At 35.4% G+C, this 22,617-nt stretch overlaps 2 protein-coding genes across 3 annotated transcripts; both read right to left on the reverse strand.

The window, feature by feature from the left end:
- Positions 1 to 37: 37 nt before the first annotated feature.
- LOC138936282 (dynein regulatory complex protein 11-like) lies at positions 38 to 7,223 on the reverse strand. Of its 2 annotated transcripts, none has more exons than XM_070301558.1 (5): positions 6,047 to 6,369; positions 5,755 to 5,847; positions 5,544 to 5,661; positions 2,905 to 3,037; positions 38 to 435 (listed from the first exon to the last, which is right to left on the reverse strand). In XM_070301558.1, the coding sequence occupies exons 2-5, from the start codon at positions 5,809 to 5,811 to the stop codon at positions 423 to 425; spliced, it is 321 nt and encodes a 106-aa protein (XP_070157659.1). In that variant the 5' UTR covers positions 5,812 to 5,847; positions 6,047 to 6,369; the 3' UTR covers positions 38 to 422. The 2 variants fall into 2 exon arrangements, with proteins under 2 accessions (XP_070157659.1, XP_070157658.1); XM_070301557.1 differs by lacking the exon at positions 38 to 435 and adding an exon at positions 7,122 to 7,223 and having other exon boundaries at positions 2,421 to 3,037; positions 6,047 to 6,282.
- Positions 7,224 to 7,736: 513 nt separating this feature from the next.
- Positions 7,737 to 22,601, reverse strand: Fasn1 (Fatty acid synthase 1). The gene is made up of 10 exons (XM_070301552.1): positions 22,367 to 22,601; positions 17,031 to 17,197; positions 16,613 to 16,966; positions 13,296 to 16,462; positions 12,416 to 12,878; positions 11,957 to 12,320; positions 10,390 to 11,876; positions 9,152 to 10,092; positions 8,475 to 8,711; positions 7,737 to 8,017 (listed from the first exon to the last, which is right to left on the reverse strand). The coding sequence occupies exons 2-10, from the start codon at positions 17,137 to 17,139 to the stop codon at positions 7,916 to 7,918; spliced, it is 7,224 nt and encodes a 2,407-aa protein (XP_070157653.1). The 5' UTR covers positions 17,140 to 17,197; positions 22,367 to 22,601; the 3' UTR covers positions 7,737 to 7,915.
- Positions 22,602 to 22,617: the final 16 nt, after the last annotated feature.

The following is a 22,617-nucleotide window of genomic DNA, read 5'->3' on the forward strand; positions in this document are numbered from 1 at the left end:
TTAAAGATCTTTTTTCATCATAAACATTACTTTTTGCATTAAGTTCCATTCCAGTACATGTTAAAAACAGTTTTTCTTAATGATAAGCATGCGTCGTAAAGATTTAAAGATCCAAGACCTTTCTTTTCAATTCTTGACCACTGTTTTTGAATTCATTAGCCGCGTTCAGCAGAGAAAGCGCTCAGTTATCATCTTGTCAACGCTCGACGTTGATTCGTTGGTTCCGAAACCAATCACATTTGATTGCTACTAAGCGGTTTTCTCTGCTGAACGCGACCAATGTTTCTTCTAACTGGATCAACTTATTAGCTGATATATATTGTACATTATGCTCTTTAAATAGCCACAAATAAAAATCCAACAAATAATTCACTTTTCGAAGGATTTTCGTAAATTAAGTTCCGGAGATGCAAATAAAGATGTCAGATCGATATTCTGAAATAATATATAGCGAAAAGTCATTAATATCTTAATTAACTAACTGTATAATTGATTTTACTGGCTATTCTAGCGTTTCATCACATTCCCAGATAGCACAATATATATCTTTAACTATTCAGCTAAATATTCAGTTAAATATATACTATTTTGTGAGGATATTATTACAATATCTTTCTGGAATATTCTCGTGTTAAAAGAATATTTTATAAATCTGTTTAGAATATTATACTTAGAACGGTCTTATTTTGAAGTTGCAGATTATTTTGCAGATTCACAGATCGTTTTTTTTTTGCTTTATTAGAATATTGAAATATTTACTGAAAAATATTTATAGAATGTTTACAGGTTTGCGCTATCAGGATATGAATAGAATAGAATATTTACGGAAACATAGAGAACAACGAATAATTAAATGCATAAAATAATATTAAGCTTTCGATAATATTCGACAAACTTTAAAACTGTATAATATTATCGCCGTGCAGTTTCATGTTGCGACGCACATTGTGTTTCATTTAAATTTGCTTACGGATTAACATAACAGTTTTAAAAAGGTCTTTTGAAGGAGATTAGATACGTTAAATTAGTAAAAATGTTTTTTTTAATTGCGACTGTAAATGGATTTAAAATATATAAATACGAGTATTGATAAGTAGGATTTTTAATTAAAGTGTTTATTTAGTATACAAGGGGGGGGGGACTAAAATTTTATATTAATTATGAAATGAATTCTTGTATCTATTTATATATACATAAGAAAAAATATTATTCCTAAATTAATGTTCTAATGTTAAGTAAAAGATATTATACATTATTAAATTTCACTTTATCTAATTATCAGCATCAATATATCGGCAAATGGCGTTGAAAGAAGGAAGATCTCTTCTGTCTAAATATGTATACTTTAGTAAGAATCTTCGCGTGAGAATGCTTCATTGCTCAATTATTTAATTGCATGATTATTACATAAAATGAATGAAGCGCCTTTTTGCACTGAAATTGAGAAATATTGTTATCTCTTGTCGTGTAGTGAACATATTTAAAAGAAATCATCACTATCATATAATAAATATTCGCACGTGCGTATCGAGATCCAAGATAAAAAAAAGCTTTTCTTTCTATTTCTATGTATTTCATTTATCAAAAAAATAAATAATTCTTGAGAAAATATATTCCAATGTTGCTGTTCAGATTAATTCAAAATATCATATCATTCATAATGATGATATTTCAAAGACCTCGTGCATAAAAAAAATCCTTTCCCTTAGATTTAATACACAACGTGTTAAAAAGTAAAAAGATATATAAAAATATATGTTTTTGTTTTCTAGAAATGATATGTCCAGTCATGAATGAAAATATCGAAATTATTATATATGCATTTCTTAGCAACATCTGCATTCCAATACATTTTGATAATATCTATACTATATTCTTTACTTTCATTTTTAGTGATAAAAATAAAAATGTTAGGTAATTTTAAAAATTTTGTCTTAAGCCATAGCTTAGTAATTTATTTTTAGTAATAGTTCATTTTTCAGTTCATAAATCTAGTATTTAAAATTTAAGTAGTCTTGTGTTTTTTTTCGTATGAATAAAATGCAATCGAAAACATATACAATAAAAAAATATTTTTTTAAAAATTGCATCAAAAAATCTTTAAATTATTCTTGTTACCCAATTTTGAACAAAAATACCTGGAAGATCAAGGAATTTTCAGAGACGCTTTGTTTTTTTCTAAATTATCGGACACCCTGTATGTGTTAACATATTATTATAATATTCTTTCTCTTTTTCTCTAATCTTTTAATATGTTACATTTAAAATCTGAAAATCACATTATTTTATTTGTCATTCTCGAAGTTAAAGAGCTATTAGAGTTCACATATCAAACAAAAATTTAAATTTTGTCGAGTAGCGTAAGGCAACTTTGTACTTGCAACAGACTTCTTTTCTAATATAACAATAGAATCAAGTAAAGCGACAGCCTAATTTTAACGCCGAAGAAAGTGCACGAGATAACTAATCATCGAGCTTAACGAGACCTTTGTGTGGCATCGTCCAAAGCCAAGCAGGAGGCATCCTGTTTAGCACCGTAGAAGATATCACTTTGTAAGTGATGACGATGCGAGATAAAATTGTGCGAATCAAAAACAGCATTTACATCTCTTTCTCAGAGGGAAACATCGAGTCACAACACAAATAATCGATTATTCGGCATGTAGTCTCGTATATTCTATCACGCAATATGGTACACATTGACGCAATGATAAGCAAAAATATATGTTAATAAGTGTTACATTAATTCTGCTGTTTTAAATAGTATAAAATTTGCATTTAAATGAAAAATAGTGCGTCGCAATTTTTCCACTTTCCTCCTTTCCCCCTCCTTACTGACGTATATGCATGTCATACGTAAGAACATCGAATTAATACTCGAATTGTATTGCATGAAATACGAACCTTATTACATAAGATTTATATCCATTATTTTCTTCCTTTTTTTTTTGCGACTCATTTGCTTCGTTCAATTTTACGAGTTCCAATTCAACAGCTTTTTGTTTCCGTCGACAGGTTGGCGTTTTGGAAAACCAAGCTGGAACATTAAATCAAGTTGCTATAAGTCTTGAAAGTCATAAAAGTAAAAGAGTGCCATCCATACATATATTTGAATATACATCATATATTGATGGATTTATATATTTGTGATTTTAACAAATTATTTCAATATAAACAATATTTATAATATTATTATAGAAAAAAAGATTGTATTATCTAAATAAATGTTTTGAGCGATATATATCACACATATTATACATATGTATTATATACAGGGTGTAACAGAGCGCCCATATCAGCAGTTTTTGAGAAAACAACGTATTTTCGTGAAAAATGTTTCATACAAAAGTTGTAGAGCATTATATAATAATATTAATATGACCTTGAATAGCACCGTCAAGGTTATATAAAAATTACTTTAGATAAATTTAGAAACACGAAGAATTTTATATCATGCCGATGGTCGAAATCCTATTCTCACGAATAAACAGAGAAATCATTTATGTGTTTCTAGCACATCGAAATCTGAGCTCACACTGGTTTTTCGTTCAGCGGTCTCTTTGTATGACGTTGTATATGTATAATATTGCTTAAATTCAATTTTCGATAGATTACGTTCAAACAGATCAAATCAAGGTCAAGTTAGATCAGGTAAGCACAGTGTCTGACTGACATAGCGTATTTGCACTTACATGTAATATTAAGAACATTAGATGTTACGACAGAGCAATCTATAAGTAAGGTCGAATCCTTCTCGCACTTCTTGCCTTGCACTTGACAATGTGTTAATAGTCGTACGAGTTCTCTTGTGCATGTCTATTCCATAAATGTTCAGCTTCCTGTATCATCCTATCAGGTACAGATACTTATAACAAAACGAAGGTTTAAATATGAAACAATAGGAATATAAACTATCGGAAATGGCCAAATTATTAAATTAATTATTTCAAAAAGTTAAGAAATTGTTATAAAAATATTGAATGTATTTAAAGATGTTGCTTCTTGATGAACATTCAAACCTTTGCCGCATTGTATTATCTAACCTTCCATTTTATGTAATTAAAACTAGTTTCATTTGAAAATCACCTGACTTATTGTTCTTTACAAAACATGCATTTTCTCTACCGCACCCTATATTATAAAGGTTTCTTTCTAAAATTGTACATTAGAATTTCAAACCATGACAGATACAAAACTGGTTAATCATCATGGCTTCCATCTATTGTCTGTCGTTTATCTAATTGATTAACAAATTAAGTCTCATTAAAACATGTCATTAGAAACAGGTGAACAGGATATCTAATTCCAGAATAGGTCGCTGATTGACCAGATTTTCCTCAATAACATCTCCTTTATTAAGCGTTATAGAAAAAAATGTTACAGGACTTTTCTGTTCAGTTTAATGTGCTCTACCCTCTCACGAGCGTTGGCACAATCTTTACCCAACACCCTATATATTCAAATATTTTCTAAACCAACTATTAAAATCTTTCATCTAATTAAAGTATATACTTGAAATAAATAAATAGTTTTTAATTTTTCCTTCGTAAAATAAAAATATATAAAATAATATTTTATATATTTCTCAAAAGAGAATAGTTTCATAGTATTTGGCAATATGCTTTTCTCTAATTAAATTCAGCTTTTTAAAATTCATAACAACTTGAAATTAAATTTTGTTTTTTCTTTATCTTTTTTTCACTAAATAAAAGGTCAGATTAATTACGATAAACTAAAAGGTTACGTTAATTACGAGTTATCTATGTTCTTCATGGTGCTATTTTGCTAATAATATTAGTATGACCTTGAATAGCACCGTCAAGGTCATATAAAAATTACTTTAAATTTTTTATATAGAACCTTCTATTTTTCATTACATATTCTTGCAGCTTATCTCGAGAGCTTCCCAAAACACTATAATGAAGTATTTTTTCATTAAGTACTTTTTGAGTTATTTTATATTTTAATCTGACATATTTTGATATAAAAAATAAAATATTTCGTAAAATATTCAATCTTACTGTAATACTTTTATGTACAGAATAATGAGACAAATCAATTAGTGCAAAAAAAAACCAATAATTTTTTAAAAAATACATTGTAAATAATTTTCTTAAAAACCATTATTTTTTTGTACTAATTGATTTGTCTCATTACTCTGTACATAAAAGTATTACAGAAAGATTGAATATTTTACGAAATATTTTATTTTTTATATCAAAATATGTCAGATTAAAATATAAAATAACTCAAAAAGTACTTAATGAAAAAATACTTCATTATAGTGTTTTGGGAAGCTCTCGAGATAAGCTGCAAGAATATGTAATGAAAAATAGAAGGTTCTATATAAAAAATTTAAAGTAATTTTTATATGACGGTACTATTCAAGGTCATACTAATATTACTATATTATATATTATAATGCGCCACTTAGAGCTCTACAACTCTTGCATGAAACATTTTTCACGAAAATGTGTTGTTTTCTCAAAAAACTGTTGATACGGGCGTTTTATTACACCCTGTACATACAGATTGTTACAAACCTAGAAATGCGTCTTCCTCTTCACGATATACTGGATCCTTAAAACTCAATGCATTCACCAACTCGACATATGTCAAAGGATGAGTTCGTAGTTGTACCATACGTTTTGTAGTCATTACCTATATCATAATATAGAAAATATTAATATCAAAGACATGCAAATAGATGTCAAAAATTCAAAAAGTGAAAAATTTATAATTCTAATTATCAACCTCATTAATTGTTGCTAAAACGGCGCCGACTGTGAAACCATTGCACGCTTTAGCCATAGCCGATGTATCAAATTGGCGATTAATTCCAAAGTACTGGGAAAAAAAATACTATAAGATTTATGATTTGTAAAAAAAATTATTAATTTTCAGCATAAATCTTATTTTTTCCAAAATGCAGTATATCTTTACATATAAAACATATTATATCTCTAATTATTTCTTCAATTAACGTCAAAAATTCTGATTTTTGAAATGTCAACGGCTGTCTGCGCAGCATAGTACTTTTACTCACTTTGTACAATAGATCCTTCCATATAAGAGACACAGTTCCATAGTCCGGTCTAGGAATGTAAATGACTTTGTCGTAAGTCTGATACAGAAGTTTTTGATCGCCATCCCAAGGTTTGTTAGATGTCCCGATAAACAGAACCCTGTCCTCACCCGTGATACTTTTGACAAGTTTCGGTAGATCTTTCCTCAAACGTGTTTCGGATCGGTCTTACTTTTTGCCGCTACCGTGCGGACCAACTATGAGAACAGATCGTACGAGTGGTGTGAATTCTCTCAGAACTTGATCGCCTAGCGGAAGTATGCAGTATTCGGCAATTAATTGCCTTATATCACCTGATACAATTCGATTAATTGTTATAAAGCTTGTACTTTATCTTATTTAAATCAATTTGAAAATATTTTGGTCAAATTCTTCGTAAATTTAGGAAAGTTCTTTTCTAGTGAAAAAATCGAGAGAGTAGAGTAGAGTTAGAATAGAGTTTTATTTGTTGCAGTAGAGATAGTATGTATTGAAAGTACGAATTAATTAAAATATTGTTTTGGATACTACTCATTTGTTATTCTCATAAATATTTAAGAGACACAGGGGTCCATTATGGGCGCGTTCCATTTAGCGACCGCAACGCTCGCGAGCATCATCTATCTTTGTTTAACTTTCGATAAACAACAAAGATGAAATGATATCGTGAGCGTTTCGGTCGTTAAGGCTCCTGAGTAGTCGCCGCGGCCATATTGGATTGATGACGTCAGAAGCGAGAAATGACACGCTGGGAATTCTTGCGTGCCATTTTTAAATAAAAAGATATTTTAAAGAAACAAGACTACAGATCGCTTTAGTATACTCGTAAAATTGTCCGAAAACTAAGCTTTTCCTTTGACAATTAATAAATAACTGTAAAATGAGTGTCAAAGTAAGCCTAGTCATACGGGAAAACATGTAGTTTGACAGCTGTCGAAAGAAGTGCAAAATGTTCTTTTTACATAATACTTAACTTGCTAAGCTTAGTTTTCGGACAATTTTATAAGTTTCACAAATACGTTACACATCACAGCATTAGCATAAAGTGAATAATTACGAAATGGCACGCAAGAATAATTTGGGCTGCCAAAACGTCACTTTTCACGCCTCATAGTTCATCGATTTGCAACGTGAGGCGCTGCATAAAAATTCTGACATATGGGTAACACGCTGGTAACTTGTAGCTAACACGTAACATATATATAGTATATATCTTTTATATATCTATTATATAATGTAGTACTCTATTAGAAAAATACTTGAGCAAAGGAAAGGCGCAATGCTCAGCCATTTCCCAAAAAATTTGATTTTAATAATATATTTTCATATATACAGCTCCGTTAGGTCGATTATTGAAACAGCGACGTAGCTCGGGCATTAAAGCGGGTGACTACCACGCATCAGATCCGAGTTCAATTCTTGTCCCTGGCACTTTTCTTCTCATTCTTTTTTATACAATCTAGCAACGAATATTTATTCATGTAAAATAAAGTTAATTTAACTAAATTTTTTTTTAATTTGCACTTTCGGAAGGCAATTTTCTTTTAATTTATTCACGAAATTGGGCATAATTTTTGTTAAACTTACAATCTTATTATTTTATACATTCTATCCGATATAAAATGAAGCAAATAAAACGCCACAATTTATACAGTCTGTATTTTTTATTAACATAACAGAGATTCAGCATATTGTATATCATATCTTGAAAATGTATACACTTACTAGTTGTAAGTATATATTATACATACAAGTTAATAATGTAAATTTGTATGCAATATGTTTATGTTTCGAATGGAAACATAGTAAGTGTATACATTTTCAAGATATGATATACCTTTGCTCAAGTAACTACATTTGCAAAAGACTTGCGACCCTTTTTGCACTTTCTCCCAACAATATTGTTCTATGATTACCATTCACCTCTTCTATTCTCAAGGGCTGCATGCAAATCTAAAAGAGAAAAGGTAAACTATGTATAAATCTTTGAATACATAATTTGCAAATTCCTTTCGCATATGAGGAGATTGAGAGAATAGTATTATTTAGCTTTGATAAAAATATCTATCAAACTTGCATATAAAATCGATTGTTTTATCTATCTATTCAATTAATTTTTATTTGGATTTTTATTTATTTGTAATCGGATGTGACAATATTGTAAATATTTGTGCTAATATATTGCCAATATTCTATTTTTCGGATAACTACAATAGATGCAAAAAAAAAAAAAAATATATATATATATATATATACTCTATAAAAACTGTATTGAAATAAAAACCTTTATTTAAATTTAAATTCATAATAAATTCACAATGTTAAAAGAAAAAGGAAAATAAAATTTAAATATTGACAATATTGCATATATATTTAACGAAAGAAACAGATAAGGATAGAAATCTCTTACCTGTGATAAATTGTGATCCTTTTCTATAGGCATGAAGTTCTCTGTAGCCTTAATCAGTGTCACTGGTCCTTCGATTTGTTTATCCATAGTATAGATTGAAACGGCCAACAATTTTTTAAACAGAAGATATCCAGCAAGCTTTATATCTTTTTGTGGATATGGGGTATCGCCTATTATATGTAACATTTTGTCAAACATCTCCTCATCTGATTTGCTCTGTTTCAGAATATTGTATGCCTAGAATGAAATATATGTAAATTGAAAAACAAATATTTCGATTTCATGCATATATACATGTACCCTGGATTATCTGTGCTTACATTTATGGATCATATTTATCTCATTGTGAATTGCTAATAACTAATAAAAATGAAAAAAAGCATATTTTCAATTTTTATTATCAAACGATTCATCACCGAATTCTTGAAAAGCAAACAAAAATCATGAATTATTTATAAATAATAAACATACGCTCATTGTATACATTATGCATATCGTGGCTAATATTATAATTACTATTGATTTTTATTTGTGCTTTAATGAAATGCAGTTTCTGCTTTCGAATGTTCGTATTCTTTGATTATTCGCGTGCAGTTTTCTCCCTACCACGTAATAATCAAGAATATATTTTATTTATATATATAAAAAGATAGATATGTGGGCGTGATAGTACTTACTTGAGAATAATTGACCTTCTTGTTAAACTGAATGCTGAAATACGCCAATGCTTTCATACAGCCATCGGAGATGACGCAATTTGTCACATTTATTTTGCCGATCATTTCGTATTGTTTTCGCATAAAATCCAGCGAACCGTCGATTAGATGCAGGGTGACTTTCTCCCCAGCGGATTCCAACTGCAAAGTCATCTCTATAGCAACGCAACTTCCGAACGAGTATCCCGCCAAGTGATACGGACCCTTCTCTTGAACTTTCCTAATGTTGTTTATATAGAATTTGGCTAATTCCGGTATTGTATCGTGCGGCGCATATTCAACGCTTTGCAGTCCCCAAAGTGGTCTCTCGAGCTCGCTAGCCATGTACTCTAATGATTTCGTGAAACCCTCGATTGGGTGAACGATAAACAATGGCGATCCGTTTGCGCTCTTTGTCTTCATTCGGATGAGAGCTTCCTTAGGCAGCAATTCATCGACTGGCCATTGCATTATCAGTGCATTGCTAGCGGCATTTTCGTCCGCATTCGCATTAGCAGTCACGTTTGCAGCCGTAAGTGACTTCTTATTCATCTTGATGGTCGACGAAGATAATTCTTGTAGTTTGGCGAACGTCAGAGCGCGGATCTCTCGAGCCGACAACACGATATCGTAATTTCTTTCGAGGATTTGCTTTATCTCCGTGCCCATCAGTGAGTCCATACCCAAGTCGGCCAGGCTATTGCTGTCACCAACTGAATTAGCGTCTTTAATACCTAAGATATTGGCAACGGCTTCGATGAGGAGGATTTTGTTACCGCTATTCGTGGATTTGTTTTTCTCGGCCAATACTGCGGAAGATAGCACTGGATGCGGTTGTTGTAGGAATACGTCCATAGTCGCTAGGCAGCTTACTATGTGTTGTGGCATGGTACCGCCAATCTCGGTGTCGTTATTTCCCATCTCTAAAAGAATAACAATATTGTGTAAGTAACACAGATTATAAAATGTAACATATAATGATTTTATAACAATGATACCGCACATGTAGTATATCGCTTACTTAATTTTTAATTTTATCGTTATTGTCTTCTTTAGGAAATCATGCTGTTATATGTTGATGAATATAAATGCTTTTTAAAATAAAATAAAAGGATGGATTTTTATAGAAATAAAGACTCGAAAAATCACGGATCCAGACATAAAAAACCAACTGATTAAGACTCGGATCCCTTCAAAAAAATACATTTCGCATATATTACCCATGATTAAACCAACGTCTCCAATGGCACCCCATTGAATGGCGAGACCAGGTAAACCATTGGCCTGCCTCTGTTCCATTAGTCTTTCCATGGCCGAATTTGCAAAACCGTAATTAGTTTGGCCCATATTGCCGCGGCCGCACGATATGGATGAGAACACAACGAAATAATCCAGCGATGGACAAGATTTTCTCGATACCGCGTCCAAATTCCTTGTACCGTCGATTTTCGGCAGAGTTACCGTCTTGAAATCGGCCTCTGTCAGATTCTCGATCAGCGCGTCGCGCAATACTGCTGCGAGATTGAATATGCCACCCACCGGAGCCAATCGACTGCTTTCCTGGATCAGGCGTTCAGCACCCGATAAGGTCGTAACGTCCGCTGTGGAAATGAGGATCTTCACACCATTCTCGCGCCAGCGTCGCACGCACAATGCCTGGTAACCGGTACGTATGCCCGAACGTGACACGAGAATGATAAATTTGGCGCCGCGTGAAATCATCCAGTTGGCCAGCTCCAGACCGAAGCCACCGAGACCACCGACTAATATGTACGATTTCTCCGGATTCATGTAAGTACGTGGTATGGCAGCCACTATCTTTGGCGTCGGCGAGACGAGTTTTTTCGGTTCTTCATCCCGAATCTTCAGTAATACCTTGCCAATATGTTTGCCGGTCGCCATGAACCTAAATCCCTGCTCGAGCTGCTGCTCCGAGAACACAGTCGAGGGTAGTGGACGCACTGCGCCGTTTTTGATTCCTTCTGAAAGGAGCTTTACCACCTCCTTTTTCTCTGCACAATTATCTCCAAACAACGCATCCAGCAGTATACCATGGAAGGTCGTATTTTTCAAGAACATTGACATTCCTATGCGGCTATCATTCGATAGATCGTACTTGCCAATCTCAAGGAAACGACCATCCCACGCGAGGCATCGTATGCTAGCCTGCAGCTTTTCCTTTGCCAACGAGTTAAGTACCACATCGACTCCGCGTCCTTGTGTCTCAGTGAGTATTAGCTGTTCGAAGCTCGTGTCCCGAGAATTGCCGATGTGTCTATCGGTCAATTGGGGAAAGGTTTTCTTGAGATATTCCCTTTTCTCCGGCGTGCCAACGGTAGTGAAGACCGTGCAACCGGCATGCAGAGAGATGGCGATCGCAGCTTGGCCGACGCCGCCTGTACCGGCGTGAATCAACACGCTTTCGCCCGCTTTTAGTTGACCTCGTACGAACAGAGCGTAATAACTGGTTGCATAAGCGACAGGTATTGTTGCCGCCTGTTCTAACGTCCATTTGTCGGGTACCTCCCAGAGGAAACCAAGATCCGCCACTACGGTGGTCGCCAATCCCCTAGCTTCGACCATACCCATCACGCGACGTCCGCCCGCGTCTCTCCCAGAAAACTCCAATCCCAATATACAATCCTCCGTAGCCATTTTTCCTGGCAAGGCGTCCGGTGGTAGTTTCCCGCTCGCCAGCATGATATCTCTATCGTGTAAGATATTTATTCATCTAGCTGTCATCCTCATTTCTAAACGAGTAATTAAAAACAGTTTGTCGAAACTTACCTGAAATTCAACGGAGCATAGTACACGCTGCAGAGCGTTGTATTGGAAGAGTTATCGGGCCGGTAATAACTTAACGGGCCTTCGATCCATCTCAAACTGCTTAAATCTCCTCGTACCAGTGAGTTGACGTAGGCGTGCTCCACCTGCAGGGAAGACACGTTGCTCTGTTGATCCAACTGCAAGTGCAAATACCTGCCCCACTGCCCTCCCTTCAGCACGTTGGCCACCAGTCCCTTATTTAACTGTTCCACATATAACTGCGTGGATAAACTGAACTTGGGAGCGTTTTTGTCCTGAATGAAGATGTAACGTGCGTTTGCACCGCCCACCTCCTTTCGTATACAAGTCATGAGTCCGATTAGACCTGCAGAATAGAAAAGTGGCCGTTTAAGTTTTGCTGATCTGCATAACATAATCAAAAAAATTGTTGAAAAATTGTTTTTTCCTTAAACATCTTACCGAGTAACGGTTCGCCTTGGGATACAAGGAGCACTTGTTGACCCTCGCTTTCAGATTTCTTCAGTGCCGCTTTCACACTCTCTAACCACGAGAATGTCTTCTCTGTGATCTGTATTACAATCGGCTCTTCCTTCTTCTCAAGCTTTTTCAGCAATAGATAAGTTTTTCCTATGGGATCGGTCTGTTTCGCGATCAATACTAGATCTGTTTGCTTTAGCGCGGTTTTAAAATTTAGTTGCGCAGCAGTCTCTTCCAGAAGAATGAAACCGTTGAGTTTCAAAGCAGCCGCCAGATTTTTGAGAACGCCATGAGATTGGTTGGATATAATGTCCGCCGCTATTACGAGATGCACGTCCTGAGCGGGAGGTGCATCATTTACATCCCCCGCCACAACGTCAACATTCATTTGGCTGCAAACTGTTGTATAATTGCCAGGAGAAACAGCAGCCACTTGTAAATCGAGCTAAAACAATAAAGGATAATATTTTGCGAAACAAATATAACGATTGTGATGATTCAATATTTCACGCGATATTAATGAATATATAAAAAATGTTGCAATAATTTTAAGCATTGAGAAATCTTAGAGAGGCAAATATAAATAGGAAACCCATGATTATCAATATTGTTCGTAATGCCCTATTTCACCCGCATTCAAATTGTGCATATAAACATGCAATTTAAAATTACAATATGAAATTTATTCATGGAATTCTCGTATGAAAACGCTTATTAGATTCAAGCTTATGTTAGAGGAAATATACTAGCGGCAATCGACAATAGGCTTTTCGATTTCAGATTGCTCTATCTATGGCCGCTGTTGAAATTTACTATTGAAGTTATGAATGTGATTCGTATTAAAATCCTGTGATATACTTACAGTGGGCAGGTTCGGTTCACTATCGATAAAATCGATTAGAAATGATATCAAGAGAGCTTCCGCGGCTCGTTCACCCGCGATCTCCACGACCTTAAGTTTCAACGCTGTCATGTTCTCGCACACGATATGCAACAGCACGTTCAGCGCGTGAATTTTACCCCTTGCTGGATCCTCCACCAGACTATGCGAATTTTCATAGGGTACGAAAGTATATCGTTCGTGTTTAGGATGAGCCTGAGTTTGCTGTCGTCGAGGGGCCAGAGAAGCTTTTAATCCTCTGAATTCGACACCGCCTGATTTGACAATATTGATATTCTTGTAATGATATACTGGCAATCCGCTATCCAACGGTAGGTTGTCTGTCAATTGTTTGTGAAGAACTGGGTCGATCGCGGCGTATCGGAGACGTGATGGTAAATATAGCAGCTTGTGGCTATTGGACAATATGCTAAACTGTAGCATAGTATCTAAATACGAGACCCATTTATCGAACCAACAAAGCTCGCCAGTAATAGCGTAGTTGTTGCAGGTCTTGATCCCCTGGAAGATACCGCTATATTCATATCCGCGCAGCCTTAGTTCCTTGTATATGTCCTTGGTGTTCAACGGTAAGATCTCGTTGTCAGCAGGAATTGATGGTGGCGGTAAGTTTATCTGATCTCGCTCGATAGCTTCGGATGCGCGGATGTTTCCGCTGACGGCAACCGTGCCGGCCTCGCAGATCTCAAAGTCGCCCGTTCCTTCGAAGATGTTTATCGAGAATTTCACCGTTCCCTCTTTCGGCATAATAGTTGCGCGCTGAAAGCGCACATCTTCAAATACGACTGGCAATAATTCGAAGTCGGTGTTGCGCAGTTTCGCCAAAGTCTTCCACACAAGCAAAAGATAACCGGTGGCTGGGAAAAGGACTCGCCCATCTATCTGATGTCCCGCTAGATGAGCGTCTAGCTCTTTCGATAGATCTACTTGTACAATGCATTCGCCCGATTGACTTGACTTTTTTTTGTAAGAGGGCACATCCCATGTGACGGAGTGGTCCCACTTGACCAGGGGCCCGATCATCGGCGTCCCGCGACCGACGGGGAAACTCAGTGGCGGATACAGCTTTGAAATATCGGGTTGTGCACCGGCCATGTATAGCTTACCTATGCTAGACAAAAAGAAAGCCAGGTTGTTCGAATGGTCCCGCTTTTGAAGGCCAATATTGATCACTGTCGGTGGCAACGATCCGCGCAGAATTGCCTGTAGCAAGCAATGTGGCGCAATCTCGATCGTTATCGCGTTCGCTGGAATATGCGCGATTGCTTCCTTAAAGAGAACAGGCGATAGTAAATTGTTGACATGATACGCAGATGAGCTGAACTGTGCAAGCGGGCTGTCCCATGAGGCCTCGGGTATGGAGCTCGAGATCCATCTGGCCGATCTCTGCTTCGGATTCGGTACGATCTTGTCGAGAGAGGCGCGTAGTTTAGGCCCAGCCGGGGCGATGTATTTGCTGTGAAATGCGAAACCGGAGCTCTTGACCATCTTGGCAAAGATATCCTTGCTCTTCAACTCTCCTACAAATTTCTTAAGAGATGCGGACGGGCCGGAAATGGTGATCGAGTTCGCAGAATTGTGACAAGCTGGAAAGATATCAGGCGGGCACATCTTTTTAGCTTCCTCCCAGCTCAAACCGACCGCCACCATGGAGCCCAATTGCAGTTTGGAGTCTATAATTGATTTGCCTCTGTTATAGGCTGCTAAGATAGTTTGTTCCGGTGTAAACGCACCATCGGCATAAGCGCAACCCAGTTCCCCGGTGGAGTGTCCGATTATACCATCCGGATGTATGCCTATCAATGTGAGGATGTCGACGAGAGCGATCTGCATGGCCGCGATCGACACGAAGGAATCTATCACGTTGTCAAATGTCTCCTCTGTAGCGTTCATAATAATATTCATGAGATCGATGCCGTGGGGTTTCAATACGTCCGCGCATCGTCGCAAACTACGTTGAAAAGTCTCGATGGCGAGCAATTCGCGACCCATGCCCGCCCATTGCGCGCCCATACCGGAAAATATAAACCAGATAGGACGTCTCTCGTCATTCGTTACCTCAGTTATTTCGCATGTATTATCAATACTCAAGATCTCGTAACCGCGAATCTTGTGACCCAGTATATTGTTCTTATGAACGACGTGTAACAACGAAACAAACTCGTCATCTTTTCGATGCTCTTTCGCTTTTTCCAGCAATGCGTGCACAGCCTCCTCCGTGCGACCCGACACGGTGACCAGCTTGGGCAGTTGTTCGATAGTGTCCGGAACTGGGGATAATTTCGGCTTTGGATTGCTACGGAGAATAATATGCGCATTCGCGCCACCAAAGCCAAATGAATTGATGCCTACGATACCACCGTTCCACGGCATGGTCTTGTCGACCACTCGGATACGTCCCTCCTTGAAGGCAGGAATATCCGGATTCGGTGTGTTAAAATGTAAATTGGCGGGAATCATTCCCACTTCCATTGCAATCAGCACCTTGGCGATTGAACAGAGTCCGCTGACAGGTTCTGCGTGTCCCATGTTACTCTTGACTGAGCCAAGTAGTAGTGGAGTCTTCCTATCTTTGCAAAACAACCTGTCGATGGAGTTGATCTCTTCCGGATCGCCCACTTTAGTACCGGTACCGTGAGCCTCTACGTAAACTACATCCGCAGGATTAATCCTCGCCTCACTGTACACCTCGCGCATCAATTTATTCTGCATTTCACCATTCGGATATGTGATACCCTGGACTTTATGGCCATCGATGTTCGTTTTCGTGTGAAGCACTGTGGCATACACTCTGCGCGCGTCCTTCGCCTTTTGTAAGTATATCGCCGCCACTGCTTCGGCTCTTACGTACCCGTTGCCCGTGACGTCGAACGCTTTGCACTTGCCGTCCTGCGCCAACATATTTAGTCTATGAAATTGAAGCGCGTTTTCTGGCTTTAGCAATAGATTCATCCCACCGACGATCGCAGCGTCGCACTCGCCGGCGCGTATCGCAGCGACTGCTTGATGCGTGGCAAACATAGCCGAGGAACAAGCCGTGTCCAAAGCATAACTAGGTCCAGTAAAATCAAACGCGAAAGAGATTCTGTTGGCGAACATAGCTCTGCAACATCCGATCAATCCGTATCCTATAAACAAAATGAAAGTTTAACGATTTACCTTTAGTAAGTTACCTTATGTGTTTCTATTCTTTTATAAGTTTTTAAGAATTCTAATGACATCTTTTTATTTTGTTCTGTTTTGTTCAGATTCGAAGTCAACTTTCGAAATATACAAACCATTAACGAGATTCGGATCTTTCGTCCAAAATTCATCCGATTCGGAGGACGAGACGCCGACAAACACACCGGTACGAGATCCTTTCACGGTCGAGGGGTTGATGCCAGCGTCAATTATTGCTTCATACGTGGTTTCTAACAGTATGCGAAGCTGCGGGTCCATTACGTGCGCCTGCTTGGGATGTATCCCGAAGAAGGAGGCGTCGAATGAAGCGAGATCCTTGATCTTGGCGGATCTATGTGGTAATCCATAGAGGCCCGCTGACCAACGGCGCTCATCATCGGTAATCATATCTATTCCTTTCAAGAGATTCTCCTTAAACTCCTCGATGTTTGATGATTCAGGTAAACGACCTGGAATAATGTCGTCGACGCGTTACGCTCCGATAACGATACGGTTAATCGTACTGACAATTACCTGAAATGCCTGTAATAACGATGTCACTATCGATGGAATACGGTACTCCATTTGTGACCACGGGCTCCGGCGTCATCGAGCTGTTGATATTTTCAAACTGTACAGGCATTTTGCCGAAAGGTTCGTCCTGGACGTAGGATCTTCTTTTACGTCCTTAAAATCACTATCTGCAAATTAGAATAAAACCTTTCTCAACATCATCTACGTTTTTTAAAATGCATATAAAAATAGTGTCTTTAATAAAAATATTGTTTTCGTTTTTCAACACGCACACACAGATTTTAGGAAACAAAACGGGGATTTTTGATAATTTCGATCGATCTATTGGGGAAAAGAAAGAGATTGAAAGCGATGTGATCTCGATAAATTTAGAAACACGAAGAATTTTATATCATGCCGATGGTCGAAATCCTATTCTCACGAATAAACAGAGAAATCATTTATGTGTTTTTAGCACATCGAAATCTGAGCTCACACTGGTTTTTCGTTCAGCGGTCTCTTTGTATACGTTCGGTCTGTGACCAATTACCTTCAATTGGTATATAACATAGTTAATTGAGTGATCTCAATTGAGTAGTTTCACTTAGATAAACCAATTTTGCAATGATTGTTCACGCGCGCAGATATCGTTTTTTCTTTTTTTCTCTATTTCTCTCTCTCTCTCTCTCTCTCTCTCTTTGTCTCACCTTTTTCTTGACAAATAGTATTAACGAACGATAGTCCGCGTGTCCTCAAATTAGCAATTTTCTTTATCTTTGTTCAGAAATTCTCTACACATTTTATATTCCATTAAGATTTTCATTAAGATTAATATGCTAATTAACATAAATTGTTATTGCGATAACGCAAATAGCGTTCTTAAAGCACTTAATTTGTGCACTTTGAATCTTTGATATAATTTTTTGTAAAACATATAATTTTTAAGTTATTTACGATATGTAAATTAGGTGTCACCCATATCGTAGTGTCATTTAAGAGATATTTCCTGTATGTATGTATGTATATATTATCGGATAATAAGAATTATTTTATAAGATATTATAAATTATTTTATAAGATATTTTGTGCATATGTATATATAATATCTTGTGTTATATATATCGGAAAATTAAGATATAAAATATTTCGTAAGATATTGGTATACATTTGTCGATAATCTTATCTTAACGCTTTTTTACATTAAGAATAATAAAATAAGTGGGCAAATATTGATATATTCAGCCGTACGTTCATCTCAAACGTGCTATTTATGAAAAATCGCGATACCGTGATACGCGATAAAATGTTAACGATGATCACGAAATTCGTCACATTGATCACATGATCGAAAGAATGTGTTTTATTATCGGCAAGATACAGTTTCCGCAGTCAGGAAAATGACACGTATACGTGTAATTCGCAAAAAATTCCTCGTTATTCAACCAATCAAGCGATTCTATTCATCAAGCGATAATATCTGTTTTTACAGCTGCTTTTTTTACGTCATATTTGGAATTTAACATCATCTTTGTTTTCGACACGTGCCATTAAAACCGCACGTAAAATCGCTCATTTAACACAACGTTACATCGATCCCGTGATGAGGTTCGTGTATTATCGCAAAGATAGATATTTGATAAAACTTATTGCGCGTACCGGTTGATGCGCGTCAAACGTAACTCGATCGAAGCACGATTCTATTGATGAGAAAATTGATAGAAAAAAATTAATTTATACAAAATTTTTTACTTTACGAAAAAAATTTATAATCGATCGCGTTACATCACGAAAGTTTAAGTCGAAAGGTCGGGGCATTAAGTCATTATATCGCATAGCCACAAATTAATTATTATCACGCGATTTATTATGCGAATTACATCGTGCATATTATACGTTCAATGATAGAGATATCTGGTAACACAAGACAATTTTGCATCAGAGAGAGATGTTATTTTCCCAGTCGCATTTCGAAACGATTTTTTTATAGTGGCTTCATTGCATATATACTGTACACGTGTGGATGAATAACGCGCGATCATGAAAATATAAAATCAATGCGGTGACATAATGTCTGCCACATGTGCTCGACACGAAGCCGTCTCGTGCCTGAAGCCGCCACACCTAGATACAATCTGTTTTACACTCCACAATCTCAGCCTCTTCCGAATTCATTTCAACGACAGTTTTTACGTTCTTCCTTTTCAATCTTCGTCTTTTTGCTGTAATATCCCAAATAGGCACTGGAGAAATAATTTTGTCAAGCATTATATAAATTAATGGTGTCATCAAAAAAAAAAAAAATCGAGCTAACATAAAATCTGCATTCTTAATTTAATCTCTGAAAATTCATAAATAAATTATCACAATCATGTGGCATAATATTTCGTGACTTCTCTAATCTTTTTTTTTTCTGACGTATATGTATAATATTGCTTAAATTCAATTTTCGATAAATTACGTTCAAACAGATCAAATCAAGGTCAAGTTAGATCAGGTAAGCACAGTGTCTGACTGACATAGCGTATTTGCACTTGCATGTAATATTAAGAACATTAGATGTTACGACAGACCAATCTATAAGTAAGGTCGAATCCTTCTCGCACTTCTTGCCTTGCACTTGACAATGTGTTAATAGTCGTACGAGTTCTCTTGTGCATGTCTATTCCATAAATGTTCAGCTTCCTGTATCATCCTATCAGGTACAGATACTTATAACAAAACGAAGGTTTAAATATGAAACAATAGGAATATAAACTATCGGAAATGGCCAAATTATTAAATTAATTATTTCAAAAAGTTAAGAAATTGTTATAAAAATATTGAATGTATTTAAAGATGTTGCTTCTTGATGAACATTCAAACCTTTGCCGCATTATATTATCTAACCTTCCATTTTGTGTAATTAAAACTAGTTTCATTTGAAAATCACCTGACTTATTGTTCTTTACAAAACATGCATTTTCTCTACCGCACCCTATATTATAAAGGTTTCTTTCTAAAATTGTACATTAGAATTTCAAACCATGACAGATACAAAACTGGTTAATCATCATGGCTTCCATCTATTGTCTGACGTTTATCTAATTGATTAACAAATTAAGTCTCATTAAAACATGTCATTAGAAACAGGTGAACAGGATATCTAATTCCAGAATAGGTCGCTGATTGACCAGACTTTCCTCAATAACATCTCCTTTATTAAGCGTTATAGAAAAAAATGTTACAGGACTTTTCTGTTCAGTTTAATGTGCTCTACCCTCTCACGAGCGTTGGCACAATCTTTACCCAACACCCTATATATTCAAATATTTTCTAAACCAACTATTAAGATCTTTCATCTAATTAAAGTATATACTTGAAATAAATAAATAGTTTTTAATTTTTCCTTCGTAAAATAATAATATATAAAATAATATTTTATATATTTCTCAAGAGAGAATAGTTTCATAGTATTTGGCAATATGCTTTTCTCTAATTAAATTCAGCTTTTTAAAATTCATAACAACTTGAAATTAAATTTTGTTTTTTCTTTATCTTTTTTTCACTAAATAAAAGATCAGATTAATTACGATAAACTAAAAGGTTACATTAATTACGAGTTATTTATGTTCTTCAAGGTGCTATTTTCCTACTGCATCAGAACAGACAACTCGTAATTAATCTAAAATCTTAGTTTATCTTAGTTTATTAAAACTAGAATACAATAAGATCAAAATTTGAGTTTCATGTTGTTACAAATTTTAAAAAGTTGAAAAAGAAGAGCATACCATGAAACTATTCTCTTGAGAAATGTATATAATTTAACATATATATGTTTGTATGTATGTATTGTATATAAGCATGTGTATAAATTTTGTTAATAATGCAATATAAAAATTGAATTTATAATTTACATAGCTAAAAATCAATTAAATTTTTAATATTTCTGCCAATCTTGAATATGAAAAATTTGTTATTTAATATATAATAATCTCTGCGTAATCATATCAATATCTTACTGCTTCTCATATAACTATGAGTAAATATGTATGAATTATAAGTTAAATATTGTAGATACCAATTTGACATCATATATTTAAGAACTCTATATGATAATAATAATAGAAACATGAGAAAAACATCGCCAATCTTGATAATATCTAGCCTGGAAATAGAAGAAAAGCGAGAAAAGAAAATAATGACCTTTGGATAATCTGTGGATGATCCATTTTATTACACGCACACACACACACACACACAAAGTTCCGAATATATGTCTTGATCATTTAAAATCTTGTATTAATAATCTTATTAATAAATTTGCATTATAGAATAGGTATTAGATATAATTATGAAATTATTAGCGAGCAGAAAACATTAGCGGCGCATACAATGCAGGAGGGTCAGAAAAAATTCTAGAAATAGGAAAACAAAAGACAAATAACTTACTCTGTTTTGAATATATAAAGGAATCAAGCCATTATCAACAGTCATTTATATTATACATATTACAAAATCCGCGCAACAGCGTTTGTCATAATATTGATATACATAAGACTCGAAAATTTATTCTGAAACATTCCGATACATATCGCTTTTAAAAGAATGGGTTTTTGTGTACGTAATTTATGTTGTATAATCTTATTAATCTTTTAAATCTATCAATCTACACTTGTATTATATAAACTCATCTTATCGTGAAATTGATTTGTTAATATTTGTTGACGTAATGTTTGATTTTTGAAGTCGACACAAAACTTGAATTTTATTCGAATTTTTACGTTATTGAAACATTTACAAACTTTATATAAAACTTGAATATGCATTTTGGTATTTGTTTCAGAAAATATTTTGAGAAGTAGATGATTATAAAAATTTCCTCATTAATCCGATACTTTTTCTATATGAAGTAATCAATATATAAAATAAATATTTCTGGTACGTACGCGAAACTGTGCGATACACGCGTTTCATATTTTATAAATTCTTCGAAGAAAAAAAAAAAATACTTGAATGAAGAATAGATGATTATTTAAATCTACTTATACATGCTTCTTAAGAAATAAGGCAATTTTATAAATCGCGCTTAAAATGGACTTATTTTATTCATTCGTATGTGCATGTATTGTTGCGATATCAGAAATGTGTTTCGTAAAATATACATTTTTCATTCGATATACAACCAATTACAGATTGAAATAAATAAAGCACGTAATAAACGAGCAATTGTTCTGTTCCTTAACTCTTGTCAACGTAATCGGACGCTTTTGCAACGTAGTCGGAAGGTTTCTCGTAAAACTGCGATACGCTCCGCGCCGGTAACTTCTTCGAAAAACGATTATATTCGCGTCATTTTGATATCGATCGGCCGGACTCACCTGATATATGCCTTTCACGTATATACGTATAATTCTGAAGAATGAAGTCCCCCTCGGAGCGAATAGGAACTGGAACAGCTTATTTAGACGTATACTCCTGTCGCCTGTCGTCTGTCGGATCTTTCGAATCACTAGGTATCACGCTTCCTCGCGTGATCTCGTGTGACGTGTGACTCGCTCGTCTCACAGATGGGTGCGATTGGTCTCGTTCCCTGGTGAAGCAAACAAATCGTCGAGCGTCAAATACAAGA

This window comes from Polyergus mexicanus, unplaced genomic scaffold (assembly GCF_030449975.1).
Source record: "Polyergus mexicanus isolate NDT 795.1 unplaced genomic scaffold, iyPolMexi1.0 SCAF_9, whole genome shotgun sequence".
Taxonomy (NCBI): Eukaryota; Metazoa; Arthropoda; class Insecta; order Hymenoptera; family Formicidae; genus Polyergus; species Polyergus mexicanus.

What these genes read in the sequence shown, in the direction of transcription:
- LOC138936282 (XM_070301557.1), bottom strand. Translation starts at nt 5,811, where the DNA reads ATGGCTAAAGCGTGCAATGGTTTCACAGTCGGCGCCGTTTTAGCAACA. An exon ending in TTTTAGCAACAATTAATGAG is followed by an intron (nt 5,662 to 5,754) that starts GTTGATAATTAG and finishes ATTATGATATAG; the next exon opens with GTAATGACTACAAAACGTAT. An exon ending in AGAGGAAGACGCATTTCTAG is followed by an intron (nt 3,038 to 5,543) that starts GTTTGTAACAAT and finishes TTAATGTTCCAG; the next exon opens with CTTGGTTTTCCAAAACGCCA.
- Fasn1 (XM_070301552.1), bottom strand. Translation starts at nt 17,139, where the DNA reads ATGCCTGTACAGTTTGAAAATATCAACAGCTCGATGACGCCGGAGCCC. An exon ending in CCAAGGCGAACCGTTACTCG is followed by an intron (nt 12,321 to 12,415) that starts GTAAGATGTTTA and finishes TCTATTCTGCAG; the next exon opens with GTCTAATCGGACTCATGACT. An exon ending in AGAAGGTCAATTATTCTCAA is followed by an intron (nt 8,712 to 9,151) that starts GTAAGTACTATC and finishes ATTTCATTCTAG; the next exon opens with GCATACAATATTCTGAAACA.